The sequence below is a fragment of the Pogoniulus pusillus genome, unplaced genomic scaffold, assembly GCF_015220805.1.
Source record: "Pogoniulus pusillus isolate bPogPus1 unplaced genomic scaffold, bPogPus1.pri scaffold_47_arrow_ctg1, whole genome shotgun sequence".
In the NCBI taxonomy this organism is placed as follows: Eukaryota; Metazoa; Chordata; class Aves; order Piciformes; family Lybiidae; genus Pogoniulus; species Pogoniulus pusillus.
The window spans coordinates 1,126,616-1,141,734 of NW_026974707.1; the positions used below are offsets into that span (position 1 = coordinate 1,126,616).

At 52.6% G+C, this 15,119-nt stretch overlaps 2 protein-coding genes across 2 annotated transcripts in view; one reads left to right on the forward strand and one right to left on the reverse strand.

Annotated features, from left to right (window-relative positions):
- Nucleotides 1–15,119, forward strand: part of LOC135174134 (gastrula zinc finger protein XlCGF17.1-like) — an 872,006-nt gene that overhangs the window by 370,211 nt on the left and 486,676 nt on the right. The window lies entirely within an intron of this gene.
- Nucleotides 5,141–6,073, reverse strand: LOC135174143 (olfactory receptor 14A16-like). Its single transcript, XM_064141384.1, has one exon. It carries the CDS (start codon nt 6,071–6,073, stop codon nt 5,141–5,143), a length of 933 nt encoding a protein of 310 aa, XP_063997454.1.

Consider the following 15,119-nt stretch of genomic DNA (forward strand, 5'->3'; position numbering starts at 1 on the left):
TCCAATCAGTCTCTCAGTGAAGAGCTCTCTCCTCACATCTGGTGTTGTCAAAACAGCTTTGAGGCTTCGCTGCCTCCTAGCAAGGAAAAAAAAAATCCGTAAAAGAAACAACGGGCGGGGGGGGAACGGGGCCCCACGGGCCCTCCACAGGTGGCTAGAGGGGGGGAGGAGGAGGGGGAGGAGGCCAGCAGCCGCAGCGCCGCTTTTGTCCTTGGCCCTCCATCTCGCCCAACCCCCAGCTGTTTCAGGTCAGCCACCACTTGGTGTTTCCGTCCGTCTCCCATCCCACTATCGATCCTTAGTACACAACATGAAATCCACTCTGAAAACTTCCCAACTGCCCTCTTCCCTCTCAGACTCTTCAAGACAGAGAGAGGAAAAAAAGGCAGAGGTGAAGCTGTGAGCTATCGAACAGCTAATCTCCCTGTAGCTATACAAATGCAAATTGACTAAACTCTGAAATGACTCAAGGAAACCCACAAACTCTTCCCACCCCACCGATCCCCTCAGCATCTCCCTCAGTCCCCCAGCTGTTGAAGACTCGCGGGAGACCCCTTGGCTTTGGGATGCGGTCCGTTGGAGATGGGGCGGGCGTGCGGCGGTGAAGGGGGCGGATCTGAAGACTGTTCCGCCGAGCTGCGGGAAAGGGAGGGTCCCGAGCCGTCCGGTGCGGTCGCGTCTGCCGTCGGTCCATTCCCTCTTTACTGTCCGTTCCTCTGTACATTCAGTAACGTCTTTTACCGGCTGAAAACTAAAAGTCCGTGTCCCGTATCGCGTGCAGTCATCCGCGGGGACGCGCGGGCTACAGCGGCAGATTCGATGCAGTACGCACAGCGGCAGGCAGCCGCCCTCCGCGCGGCAGGGCCGAAAACTTTTCCAAGCTGAGAAGCAATTGTAACTGGCTGCCGGCAGGTCGCTACGGGCAGCCGCCATCATGGGTGTGTCAGTGAGTCGCTACGGGCAGCCGCCATCATGGGTGTGTCAGTGAGTCGCTATAGGCAGCCACAACAACTCAGTCCCAAGTGCGTCTCTCCCAGCACTCCGGTTAGACCGATCAAAAAGTCCTTAGCTTCCTATGCGCAGCCCACAGAGCTGAAGCAAGACGAGATGTCTCTCGGAGACTGAGACTCGTCAGCGGGGACAGAAAACAAAGTCATTCACATAGTGATAAACAATTGCACACGCCCAGTTCTTTTCGAGGGGCTTGCAATGCTTTGCAATGAACAATCAGCAGAGAGTTGATGTGGTCTGCATGCCTCGCGGCAAAGTTGTGTACTCAGAGCGGCTCGCAGGCTCAGCTTCAGTCACAGATGGTACTATAAAGGCAAATTGCCGGCAACCTTGTTGCGAACCGCGTATCGCTCCTGCGGTCAACGTGGCTACAATCGGGTTACCGGGCGCGGAGGCGGGGCGGGTGGCGGGCGACATGGGTGCCCGCCGGGATCGTATGGCACGCTCATTTTCAACTCCGCCACAGAGCTGACAACCTTCCCAGCCACGCCTTTAACAGAAGCAGCTCTGCCGAGACCGAAAAACCGAACCACGGAGCTTTCTTTCTTCGGGACGCTTGGGGCGGGGGGGGGAGGAGAAACCTGGTGCCGCGCACGCATCAGAGCTGTTTGTAACTGCCGGCAGGGCAAGAAGTACCAGGAAGACCACCGCCGCCGCCTTGCATTCGGCTTTCATCTTTAGTAATGCGCGGAGCACCTCCCGCCGGGCGGGACTTAGCTGGCGGGTCGACTCAGAGTCTGTTCCGTTGCTAGGAACCGTGTCCCACAGTGCGTCTCTGACCTCCCGCTGCACTTTTGATCTTAAAATCACAGGAGGCTCTTTACTCGCATGACCCTGCGCACACGCCCGGGCCAGCAACTCTCAGAGCTCAGTGTCCGTCGAACTTCTCTCACGAGACAAATATGCCAGCAAACGCAGTGCCCCAGCAAATCCACTGTGGGCCTTACCTGCCTTACACACGGGCTGTTCGCTCCGGAAATGAACGTCCAGACTACTGCCACCTCGGGGCAGCGCTACCCGGCCCAGCGGCACCAAATGACGCTTACTCTCTCCGATACAGAGAACGTCCCACAAGTTGATCGGACCCCTCTGTCTTTGGGCCAACCCTCTGGCCCCCAACGCAGTCTCACCTGCGGCCAGCTTGTGTCCTGACTCCTCTGTTCGAGTGCCAGATGTTGGGAATCACATTCGGTGGAGCGCTATGGGAAGATGACTCTTTGTTCACCAATATGGTTAGATGGTCAAATCCACTTTATTTCCGTGATACAGTGACTTATATGCGTTCTAGCAAGAGGCGTGCTCAGCTTAAGATTGGTTACAGTCAGAGGGTCCAGGGTTACATGTAAGGTGTGCATAGGTTAACTTATCACAACATTCTAAGGATCAGCCTCCCAGACCACCCACTCCAGCCCCCTTGGTTATCTAGTCTCTGCCCACTGCAGCTGTGTGTGGGGTGCTCAGTTGTTTACATCTCGGTTTCCTGGCCCCGCTGGGAACCAAGGACGTTCTCAGCGCAAGTTACCCATGTTTATGACTTTATGTCCTCGACTGGTGAGAAATTCTTCCACAGCCAAGGACCATCAATCTCGGGGTCAAACCTCATAGAAGGGACAATTCAGTGTTCCTGCCACCCCTCCCCGTCTCCTCTACCTGTCGCTCCTAGCCACTTTTCTGCTTTTTGGGACCACCGCCGCTGCATGATTCCAGCCCACAACACTTCGCACCGGCCCAGGGAAAATTCTACTAAGGTGCTCCTGGCCAGCTGCCCCCCAGCCCGTCTTTCCCAGCTTGATCATGCCCATGGAGCCTCGAGACAGCGCACCCCAATAATCCCTGAACTGAACTATTCACACCCACGAGGGTTAACAACGTGGCTTTTGCTATACATATTTGGGGTCACCGAAACTGTGACTCCAGCCAGTGAGTAACTGAGCGATCTCAACTCAGACAGCATTAGACTCTCAGTAATTTTACCAGTGGCAATTTCATGCTGCAGGCTCTCTGTCCAAACCTTTCCAAAGCTCTACTAAATTCCTGATTTCTGCTGTAAATAGACATTCTGTAAAATAGTTCCAACTGCATACAAAGAACTTGTGTAGGGTAACTGTAGATAAGTTTGGGGAAAAGGGGGAATTCCTTGTGTATATAATATTAAATTATTTAAACCCTTTAAAATTTGGCCTCATATTTCATCCCCCAAAACCCCTTCAGAACAATTTATGCTAGCAAAGGTCCAGAGTGAAGTGGGATGGTGCTGAGGGGTGCAGGTCATACTGGGAGTGAGTTCAGGGTGTACTGGGAGGGGTCAGAGAATCCATTGTGCATTTGGAGGAATCCAGGCAGTCCCGGGAGGGTCAAGGGGATCCAGTTTGTACTGGATTGCAGCCCAGTCTGTGTTGGGAAGGCATTAGGGGAACAAATGAAACTGGGACAAGGCCAAGTCTGTCCTTGGAGACTTTAATGGGATCCAGTTTGGACAGGGATGGGATCCAGTCTGCAGTGGAATGCGATCAGAAGATCCAGTTTGTAATGTGACTTGCCCAGACTGCACTGGGAGAGTTTAAAGGCACCCAGGCTGGATCTGGTACATTGCCCAGTCTGTGCCGAGAGGGGGTCAGGGTATGCAGTTTCTACTGTGACAGGGCCCAGCCTGTACTGAGAGGGCTTAAAGGCATCCAGTATGTGCTGGGCATCAGGGGTGAAGTTTGTACTGGGATGAGACTGAAGCAGTACTGCCATGGAACCAGAGGACCAATGTGCACTGGGATGGGGTCCAGTCTGTACTGGGAGTGGAAGAGTGGATTCAGTGCATACCAGAGCTTGTCCTGCCTGTACTGGGAGAAGTTAAAGGGGCTCAGTTTTGACTGAGATGCTGCCAGGTCTATGCTGGCAGGAGATCAAAGAATCCAGTTTGTAGTGGGACAAGGCTTGGTCTGTTCTTGGAAGGTGTCATGGAGGTGGATTCTCAGCACCTAGGCCGGATTTGGCAGAGGAGAGAAATTAATTGGGGTGAGATAATATTCTGTAAAAATAGATATTTATTAATCTCAATGTTCTTGACTCTGCCACCCCCAACCACCGTATATTAATATTAGAGGATTCTTTACATGGTTATGAAAACATTCCAGGATAAAATATGTACAGGAACTTATTAACAACCTGCAAACACTCCAACTAGAAACAGAGAGAGGAGCTTTCCCCGTGGCTTAATGCCCCTTGGGCTCTATTTGCTATTTGCCCAGCAGAGTGAGCTGGAAACTGATTCTGCACCATGGCAGAGGCAACAGATATTACAGAGGCATTAAAGCTTTTACTCGCAACACTTATTAATCAATAATCACCCTCCGGGGCTACGTCACAGCCTATGCCAGTGTCCAGACTTCAGGGGAGCTCTGCCCATGGACTTTGAGGCTGGAATCCTCCTGGCTTGAGGGGAAAGGATGACTCTTCCCAGTTTGTGGGGAAATGTTGGTCTCTGACTTGGTTCTCCTGGCGAAGGATGCAATCTCAGCCTTGGTGCTGCTGGCTTCTTCTGGATGCTGTGTCCAGGAACTCCAGCAGGTGGAATCTCAGGTACAGGAGGAGGATATCGTGCTGTCTCCGGCACAGTTCTCACATGGCTAACAGGCTGTGTGTGTGCAGACAATCCAGAGTCTGCTCCTGGTTATCTCAGCAGCAGTGGCACTTACCATGCAAGGATAGGCAGCAGCATGCAGGATGTGCATCTGCTGGAAGTCTGAGCTCCGTAGGTAAAGGCAATGCAGGATCTGGTCCTGATAACACAGTGGCATGCAGTTGTGCACAGCTGGCTGGAGACTATAGGCTCCACATATATATATAGGCAGGCCTAAGTAAGCCCTGCAAGAAAGGCACACAGGCAGGTGAGCTGCGAGTGGGTCAGAGCATGAGGATCTGAGCCTCTGAACATCGGAGCTCTGCAATGGAGTCTGAGCACAGGGGTTTGAGCGGCTGAGCACTTTGTGTGCCTGTGCACTCTTATTTATTGACTGTGGGCTGAGATTAATGGCAACACCACAAAATGTCCAGCACAAATAGCAAAAGCTGGAGAAGCCAGACTGGGCCTGCACTTAGTGACACCAGAGCTGCTCTGCAGCAGGAGACAAAGAGTTTATTCCTTCTGAAACCATCCAGGGAGCAGTTTGCTCAGGGCAGCCTTCAGCTCCTGGTTCCTCAGGCTGTAGATGAGAGGGTTCACTGCTGGGGGCACCACTGAGTACAGAACTGACACAACCAGGTTCAAGGACAGGGAGGACATTGAAGGAGGCTTCAGGTAGGCAAAGATGCCAGTGCTGATGAACAGGGAGAGCACGGCCAGGTGAGGGAGGCATGTGGCAAAGGCTTTGTGGCGTCCCTGCTGAGAGGGCATCCTCAGCACTGCCCTGAAGATCTGCACATAGGACACCACAATGAACACAAAGCAGCCAAAGGCTAAACAAACACTGACCACAATGAGCCAAAGTTCCCTGAGGTAGGCTGTGGAGCAGGAGAGCTTGAGGATCTGGGGGATCTCACAGAAGAACTGGTGCACAGCATTGCCCTGGCAGAGGGGCAGGGAAAATGTATTGGCTGTGTGCAGCAGAGCATAGAGAAGGCCACAGGCCCAGGCAGCTGCTGCCATGTGGGCACAAGCTCTGCTGCCCAGGAGGGTGCCATAGTGCAGGGGTCTGCAGATGGCAACATAGCGGTCGTAGGCCATGATGGTGAGGAGCGAAAACTCTCCTGAAATGAAGAAGAGAAAGAAAAACACCTGAGCAGCACAGCCTGCATAGGAGATGTCCCTGTTGTTCCACAGGGAATTGGACAGGGACTTGGGCACAGTGGTGGAGATGGTGCCCAAGTCAAGGAGGGTGAGGTTGAGGAGGAAGAAGTACATGGGGGTGTGCAGGTGGTGGTGCCAGGCGATGGTGGTGATGATGAGGCTGTTGCCCAGGAGGGCAGCCAGGTAGGTGGCCAGGAAGAGGCAGAAGTGCAGGAGCTGCAGCTGCTGTGTGCCTGGGAATGGCAGGAGGAGGAAGTGGCTGATGGAGCTGTTGTTGGACATTGCCTGCCTCTGGCCATGGAGACCTGTCCAAAGAGGAAAAGCAGTGACAAGCTAGGGGACACTTCTCTCTGGAAACAAAGGTGCAGTGCCCACAGAACAGCCTCTGCCTCAGCTGAGTGAGGAAGGGCTCAGCTCATGCCCCATCCCCACCAACGACTGGCAGGCTTCAGCACAGCTTCCAATGCAGCTTGGACACTCAGCTGCCATGAAGACACCTCCCAGGCAGGACCTCCTGAGTCAGTGTCAGAGCACAAAGTGACCACAGCCCAGCCCCAGTCCCACACAGCAGGAGTCCTGTGGCTCGAGGGAGACTTAGGGACCAGCACTGCAGAGCTCTGCGAACAATGAAGTGAAGGCACAAAGGCAGAGGGGCTTGGTGTGAAGCCTTCTCCTTGCCCTGCTCTGCTCCCTGCACCTCACACGCTGCAACTGAAGAGCTTTGGTCACCCTTCTGTGCGCACACTGCAGGAGCCTTCAGCTGCATGTCCAGATGCCAAGGCCATGACTCATGAGCTGGAGCCCACAGCTTTGAGGGCACTGCCTCTGCTGGGTCGGAGAGGAGACCAAAAGGGTGCACTGGGAAAAGTGTCTGCAGGGCAGAGAGTGGCCCAGAGCTGCCTGATGCCCCTTGCCAGGCTTCTTGGCAGCAGATCCCTCTCCATCTGCCTGCCCATGTCTCTGCTGCCTGCAGCTGTCCCTGCCACCAGCTACTTCTCTGTGTCCAGGTCTCTCCCTGCTCCCTTCTGACAGATCCCATCCCACCTGCTATGTGCTCAGCTCTACCCTGCAGAGCCTTCCCAGCATCTGGGCACTGCCCAGGCTGATCTCGAGCTGTGCAGAGACTCAGGAGCAGCTCAGGGAAGCACCAAGGGGACCTGAGGCTTCAGCGTCTTCTGCAGAGTGGAGAACTAAATTCCAGTCTCAGCCTGCCCACCAAGGAGAGCAAACTCCAGGGCCAAGACTCCTTCCCTTCCAGGAAAGGCTGCCCTGACCTTCTGGAAAGACCCCTCAGAATTGTCCAGGGGGGAGCTGCAGCTGTGAGCAAACCTGACCCATGCAGCAGCCTCTGCTCAGCAGAAGGACTCTGCCCTGCCCTGCCAGGGATGGCTTCTTCCACCCACAGCTTCTGCCCACAGAGCCATGGGGAGCTCTGCAGGCAGGCTGAGAGCTGAGGCTGGCAGGCAGCAGAGTCCCTGCCCCAGCACACAGCCCCTGGGCTGCAGGGACCCTGCTCTGCAGGACAGCCCTGCCCACCCCTGCCTGCAGCCCAGGGCTGCACAGCTCTTCACAATGGCTTGAGGAGAGCCTCTGGGCAGGGAGTCCTCCTTGAAGGCCTCATCAGCTGTGGCTGTGCCAGCTACAGGAGATGCCTCCTGGACCTGTAGCTGCACTGCCCTGCACCCACAGACTCACCTTGTCAGGGACTGCAGTGACTTCTCCTCCAGTGAGCTCTCAGCATCCTCCCGGTCCTGGCCACCTTCATCTGCCTGAGATGCCCTGGCACTGCCCTCAGCCCTGCTGTGCTGTGCAGAGGAGTGGCTCCCGGACAGAGCTGTCTCTTTTCAGTGCTGCCCATTTGCCAGCAGCTCCCTGCAGCCCAGGAGCCCAGCCCAGATCAGCAGCAGAGGAGCAGCCCTGGGCATGTTAATGACCTCTCTGGTGGCTTTGGTGCCAGGTAAGCCTCAGAGACTCAGAGGAAGATGATGAAACCTCTCCAGAAGTTGAAGCCAGCTTCAGACTCTGAAGTTTCTTGCAGTTTTTAACGGGTCCCAGTGAGGACACTACTGGGAAGGTGTCCTCAGGCTCTGGTTAGGGCAGAGAACTGAAGGCAGTGCTGAGAAGTCAGCACAAGCAGGGGAAGGTGGCTCTGATGCTGAGCACACCTGGAGGGCTTTCATGAATCCAGAGGACCAAGCCTTGACCTGCACACCCTGGCAAAGGAGATCCTGTCCCTCCCTCAGTCCTCAGGGCACTTGCTGAGGCAGTAGCATGTGGACAGGAGCAATGGCAAGGGCAGGACTGTTATGCAGGGGCCAGTTGAGATCTGAGTTTGGGCTGAAATGCAATGAGGCCAATTCAGAAGTTATTAAATAATTTATTAATATATACAAAGAGAATTCCCCAAACTGATTTACAGCTCTGCACACAAGTTCTTGGGTGCTGCTAGCAGAACTGTTTCACAGAATGTCTCTACCCAATGGGATTTGGAAAGGTTTAGAAATGTCTTTGCCAGAGTCTGGCAGCTTCATTCACTTCTGGTGAGGTTAACCAAACTCCTTTAGCAGCTTCAATGAAGGATCCAGGACACTCACAGGTCCTCAGTGCTAATGTCTGTGGCCTAAAGCATAGGCAGGAAGGTGTTCAACAGAAGTCCTGTGGTGAATTCCACCTGGGCAGTGATGTGGAATCAGCTGCTGGCTGAGGAGGCTGAGGTGGCTGAGGCAGCAGGTGAGTGGCAGGTGAGCGAGGAAGGAAAGAGCAGGCAAGCTCCTTATTCACCTGTTTTATAGCACAGTGCTCGAGGCTAATGGTCTCATTGGCCACACAATCACCCAATCAGCTCTGGCAATCACCCAAACATACCCACAAAAGGCAGACCTCACAGTCTCTTCTCCTCCAAACATGGGGGGCGCAGACGCCTTGCACGCAACAGGGGCGTGGGCCTTATGGAACCCCTCTCATGCAACCAGACTAAACCAGACTGGGCTGTCTAGGTTTCTTTTGTGCTGCTTTCCTGTCACTGGCTGAGATGCAGACAGGCAGGCAAACATGTCTGGACAGGACAGGACATGCTCAAGCCCAGTTTGTGACCCCTGGGACTCTCCACCACAAGGACTATGGCATAGACCCTGCAAGGCTCCTGAGGATGGACAAGGAGGCAATGAGGCCAATACAGCCTGGGGTACCATGCAGCACAAACTGGATTCCCTTGATGCTCCTGGGACTCACTGGATCCCTTCCAATTGGGACATGGATACTCTGAACCCCTCCCAGTACACACTGTGCTCCTTCCCAGGACTCGCTGGACCCTTGGCACCATCCCAGGGCACTCTGGGACATTTCCTAGTACAAATCAGACCTCCTGATCACCTCCAAGTCTAGACCAGGCCACACACCAGTACAGACTGCTTTGCTTTTCCCTTTCTCAGTTCAGGCCTGGCTCTCTACCACTGCTAATTGCTATTGTAGCCCACTCCCTGTGCCCCTCTCAGCACAGCCTGGCCTCTCTCCCAGTGCAAACTGGATCCTCAGACACCTTCCCCATACTCACTTGGCCCAGACCCATTACAAACTGGATCCCCTGATGCGCTCCCAATGCACCTTGAGCCTCTCACACTCTCTCTAGACAGCGTCCCCAAGCCCACTGGCCTTAACTGCAGCACTCAGCCCCAACCCAACGCAATCCTTGCTCCTCAGAGCTGGCCCTCACCTGAACTCTGCCCAGCACCATCAAGAGGACACCAAAGGCTCTCCTTAGCCTTGACCTGAGCCCCAGCACTCAAAGGCATCTCTTAGCCTTCAGCCTTCCCATGGGCACCTCAGCCTCAAACCTCCTTCCTGTGCTCTCAACTCGCATCTGTAACCCATTTCCACCCCTGACTGACTCTGCTTGGCCTCTGGCACAGGGCAAGGGCCATGAGCCACAGGAGCAGCCACATGACCTTGAAAGAGGAGGTCTGGAGGAAGAAGATCTGCCAGGATGGACTTTCAAGGCTCTCCCTAAGAAGCTGAAGGCTCAGGGAGTGCTGTGCTGCTGCCTCAATGCTTCTTTGAGCTGCTGGAGCTTTCTTGGGTATGGGCAGAGAAGGAAGCCTTTAGGAAATGCAGTTTGGAAGGTTCAAGCTGGGGCTGAGGACAGAAATGTCACTCAAAGGGTAAAACTGTGGTGCAAGAGGGGAGCCAGGAGTGTGGGCAGCCCATGTCTGGCTGTGTGCCAAGGCATCTCCAGCAAGGGTGGAGAGCCCTGAGGGCAGGTGTGGAACTGTCTGGGTGAGAGCTGGCTGGGGAAGCAAGATGGGAGCCTGAAGGGCAAGAGGTGCAGGCATGGGACAGCACAGGACAGTCTGCAGTGAGCATGGCCAAGGGCTCTGGCCAGGCTGAAAGGCCCAAGAGGATTGAGGTCTTTGTCCCCTTGGCTCTGGCAGTTGCTTCTGCTCCCATGGAAGGGGAGATGAAACTTTGTTTTGAGGCTCTCAGCATCTGCTTTGGTAAGGCCTGAGGGTCAGGACTTGGCCTTTCTGCTTCACAAACCAAGTCCAGGCTTTTCTGGCCTGCACTTTGCCTTTGCCTGCCTGCACTCATGGCCTCCAAGGAGCTGCTCTAACAAGTCCCTGGGGAGGCTTTCTCAGGAACAACCCTCAGTGGAGCACATCAAAACTTCAAGTTTCTTTTCCTTCTTCCTTAGACTTCTTGAGAGGTCTCTTCAGTCTCCTGGCAGCTCCTCCAGTTCATGCAATGAGCCCCAAGTGCCCTCAGGAGCTGTTTTTCTCTCTGCAGTTACCTTCAAGCTGTCAAAACACAGCAAACACAGCTCAGTGCTCATGGCAAAGGGAAGTATTTGATTATCTCTCAGATGAGAGGAGAGTGAGAGCAGCACCCAGCAAGTGAGAATGCTGCAGGCTGTCTGCTCAGGAGGTCTGGCCTGGCAGGAGAAGGTGTTCCTTGAGGGCTGACATTGAATGGACAACTTCACTGCCCACCCTCCCAACCTCCCCATGCCTCTCACTGCCCACCTGGGGCTTCCCTCACTGCTCCTTGCATCAGACTTCTGCACTGCTCTCTGCAGCTGGAGCTCACAGCTGCATGGTGTCACACAGCCTTCTCTACAGAGTCACATCATCTTTCTGGGATGACAAAACCCCTCTAAATGGTTTCTCACATCCCCTTCTATGATGTCACAAAACCAGCTTGACTATGTCACACAGCCTACTGTGTGATGGCTCACACTCCATGTTGTCACATGAGCCTCTTTGTGAAGTCTCACATCCTGCTCTGTGATATGGCAATCATGCAACCTGCTCTGTGGTGCTTTGTAACCCTCTCTATGATGTCACACATCCTGCTCTGTGATGTCACAGAGCTGTTATGAAGGGAAATTAATTAATGTGAGATTATATTTTTCCAAAACTAATACCCTTTATTAATTTTGATGTTCAGAGCTCTTCCAGCCCCACCAGTAATGTTAATAATGATCAGTTCTTCACACAATCATGGAAGTATTTCACAGATCAGAACTGGATCTAGCAATAACCAGCAAAATAGAGACACAGTTCCTGGAAGCCTCAGGCTGTGGGAATTGGGCCAAGAGTTATCTCTCTACCAAGAGCATGGCAGACAGCCAAAGGGCTTCTTCTCCTCAAGCTGTCCAGGTTCCATCTGGTTGTAATTCTGCACCAGTACAAATCCACAGGCAGCAGTTTCTAACCTTATACCAATTTAAGTTCACAGGCAGCAGTTCAGACCCTCAGATATTCAGATCCACTAGAAGAAACTTCTACCACCTTTCTGGCTCCAGCAAAGGCACAGGCTACGATGAAATACTTGAGAAAGAGTGATCCCAGAGACAATTTAGGGGAGGGGACCTCTGGTAAACAAGAGGAAGAAGAGGAGAAATGCAGCCTTAGAGACTCAGTCCATTTACCTAGGTCTCAAAACATCTATGAAAAGAGCTATGTGAGATGGCTGCCATGAAGGAGGATGCCTACGAGCTGTTAAAGAGTGCTCTTGGAAAAAGTCTGTTTCCAGGACTGAGACAATCAGGACAACCAGAGGAAGAAGAGAAGGATGACATCTAGGATTCCAATGATCACCTCGGAGAGATCAGGGAAGTTAGGAAGGAACACTGAAGGGAATCAGGAGAACCAATCCTAAGCTGGCTAGTGAGATGCCGTAGCATTGGTGCTAATGCTCTGCAGGTAGGAGACAAATCTGCCAAGCAGCTGGGGCCACTCACCAAGGAGAGTGGAGTAGACAAATACCTGGCAAGTCCTCTTGGTAGGGTTAGCTTGTGGACACGCCTCCTGTTGGCTGTGGCTATGAGATATCCTTCCCGAGATGATCTGCCATGGGCTGCCAAGAAGTGGAACACCATTGAGCAGGGAATTAAGCTTCTGAAGGAGCTTGCTGCGAAGGAAGTGCTCTATGGAGATCATGGCACTCATGAGCCTGATGACATTCCTCTTGGAACAGGTCTCATGAAGAAGCTGATTAAGCTTCCTCCTTCATCGTATGACAACATCTTGGCCAGCAAGTTCCTATCAAGGAGTGATAATGGAATGTCTATCACTGTTGGTGAATTCACTGACCAGCTCAGGCAGGTAGAGGACAGCTTGGCACATTCTGCCCTCGTCTCTGCTATAAAAACTCTAGGTACAGAGATGAAAGATGGCATCAAAGATAGCATCAAGGAAGGTATTAAAGATGGCATGAAAGAACTGAAGGAGGATCTCAGAAACATTTCCAATCTTGTAAAGGATACCATTCCTGCATCATCTGAATGGGTGCATGTTTCTGCAGTCAGGAACAGACGCCCACCTCCTGCAAGGCAATTCCAGCCCAGGAGGAGACAAATTCCACCCAGACATCAGCAATCACGTTCGTCACTGTGGATACTTCTGCGTGACACATACGGTGAGAACATGAACAAATGGGATGGTCAACCTACTTCAGCTCTTTCAAAGAGAGTCAGGGAACTGCAGAGGGGCAGAAACAGAGGCAATAGTGCCAGGAAAGTAGCTGTCACTTCTTCGGCTCCCCAGAGCAACTGCAATTACTCCAACAATTGCGGTTTCTCTCACAACAACAGCAATCACTGTGTACACCCTACATGCCATGTTCAGCATTAGGGGTGCCCTGCCTCCAGTCAGGAGGGGGAAAGGGATAGTTGAGAGAACCGAATCTATTGGAATGTATTCATTAGGTGGCCTGGCAGTTCAAAAGTTCGGAAATACAGGGCTTTAGTTGACACAGGTGCTCAGTGTACATTATTGCCATCAAATTGTAAAGGGACCGAGTCCATTTCTATTTTTAGAATCACTGGTGGATCTCAAGAGTTAACTAAGTTGCAGGCTGAGATCAGTTTAACTGGTAAAGAGTGGAAGACACATACTGTTGTAACTGGTCCTGATGTGCCTTGCATTCTGGGAATTGACTTTTTGAGACAAGGTTGTGTCAAAGATCCTAAGGGTCACAAATGGGCTTTTGGTACAGCATCTGTAGAGATTGAGGATGGTAAATTGAAATTGTCCATTAGACCTGAACTTTCTGGTGAATCTGCAGTTGAACTTTCAGATGAATCTCATCATGTCATAGAGGATCTGGAGGTGCCATTTGCTGCTCAAATTTTCACCACAGGCAGTACAGAACTAACCGTGACTCTTTGTTGCCCATTCATCAGCTGATTCGTCAACTGGAGAGTCAGGCTGTCATCGAGAAAGCTCATTCACCTTTCAACAGTCCCATCTGGCCTGTGCGTAAAGCTAACCGTGACTGGAGACTCACAGTTGATTTTCGTTCCCTCAAGGAGGTGACTCCACCCATGAGAGCAGCTGTGCGCTTCTGGAACTCCAGTACGAGCTGGAATCGAAGAAGGCTAAATGGTATGGAACCGTAGACATTGCTAATGCTTTCTTCTCTATTGCCATAGCAAAGGAGTGCAGGCCTCAGTTTGCATTCACCTGGAGAGGAATCTGGTACCACTTCAACTGTTTGCCTCAGGGGTGGAAACACAGCTCAACAACCTGCCACTCAGTCATCCACAGTGTCTCATGCACTTGGCAGCCAGTCACTAGTGGTGTTCCCCAAGAAACAGTGCTGGGCCCAGTCCTGTTCAATATCTTTATTGATGATCTGGATGAGGGGATTGAGTCACACATCAGTAAGTTTGCAGATGCCACCAAGCTAGGAGCAAGTGTGTAGCTCCTGGAAGGTAGGAGAGCCCTGCAGAGGGACGTAGACAGGCTGGATGGGTGGGCAGAGGCCAATGGGATGAGATTTAACAAGGTCAAGTGCAGGGTTCTGCACTTTGGCCACAACAAGCCCAAGCAGCTCTACAGGCTGGGGACATAGTGGCTGGAAAGGAGGCAGGAAGAAAGGGATCTGGGGGTACTGATAGATAGTAGGCTGAAGATGAGGCAGCAGTGTGCCCAGGTGGCGAAGAGAGCCAATGGCATCCTTGCCTGCATCAGGAATAGTGTGGCCGGTAGGCTGAAGGAGATTGTTCTTCCCCTGTAGTCATCACTGGTCAGGCCACACCTTGAGTCCTGTGTCCAGTTCTGGGTCCCTCAATTAAAGAGAGATGTTGAGGTGCTGGAACACATTCAGAGAAGGGCAACAAGGCTGGTGAAGGGCCTGGAACACAAATCCTATGAGGAGAGGCTGAGGGAGCTGGAGTTGTGCAGCCTGGAGAAGAGGAGGCTCAGAGGGGACCTCATGGCTCTCTACAGCTACCTGAAGGGAGGTTGTAGCTAGGTCGGGGTTGGTTTCTTCTCCCAGGCAACCAGCAACAGAACAAGGGGACACAGTCTCAAGTTGTGCCGGGGGAAGTGCAGGCAGGATGTTAGGAAGAAGTTCTTCCCAGAGAGAGTGATTGGCATTGGAATGGGCTGCCCAGGGAGGTGATGGAGTCACTGTCCCTAGAGGTGTTCAAGAAAAGACTGGAGGAGGCACTCGGTGTCATCATATAGTTGATAGGATAGGGGCTGGGTGCTAGGTTGGACTGGATAATTTTGGAGGTCTCTTCCAACCTGGTGGTTTCTATTCTATTCTATTCTACTCTATTCTATTCTAATGCACTAGAGAAAGGTAAAGCTCCAGAGCACATCCAGCACATCGACAACATCGTTGTGTGGGGCCAAACTGCTGAGGAAGTCTTCAAGAAAGGTAACAAAATCATTCACATTCTGTTGCAAGCAGGTTTTGCCATTAAGAGAGACAAGGTCAAAGGACCTGCCAGAGAAATTGAGTGTCTGGGAGTGCGATGGCAGGATGGTCACTGTCACATTCCTGAGTATGTGATCAACAAAGTCTCCACCATGGCAGTTCCCAC

Coding starts and splice junctions, on each gene's coding strand:
- LOC135174143 (XM_064141384.1), bottom strand. CDS start 6,073: ATGTCCAACAACAGCTCCATCAGCCACTTCCTCCTCCTGCCATTCCCA.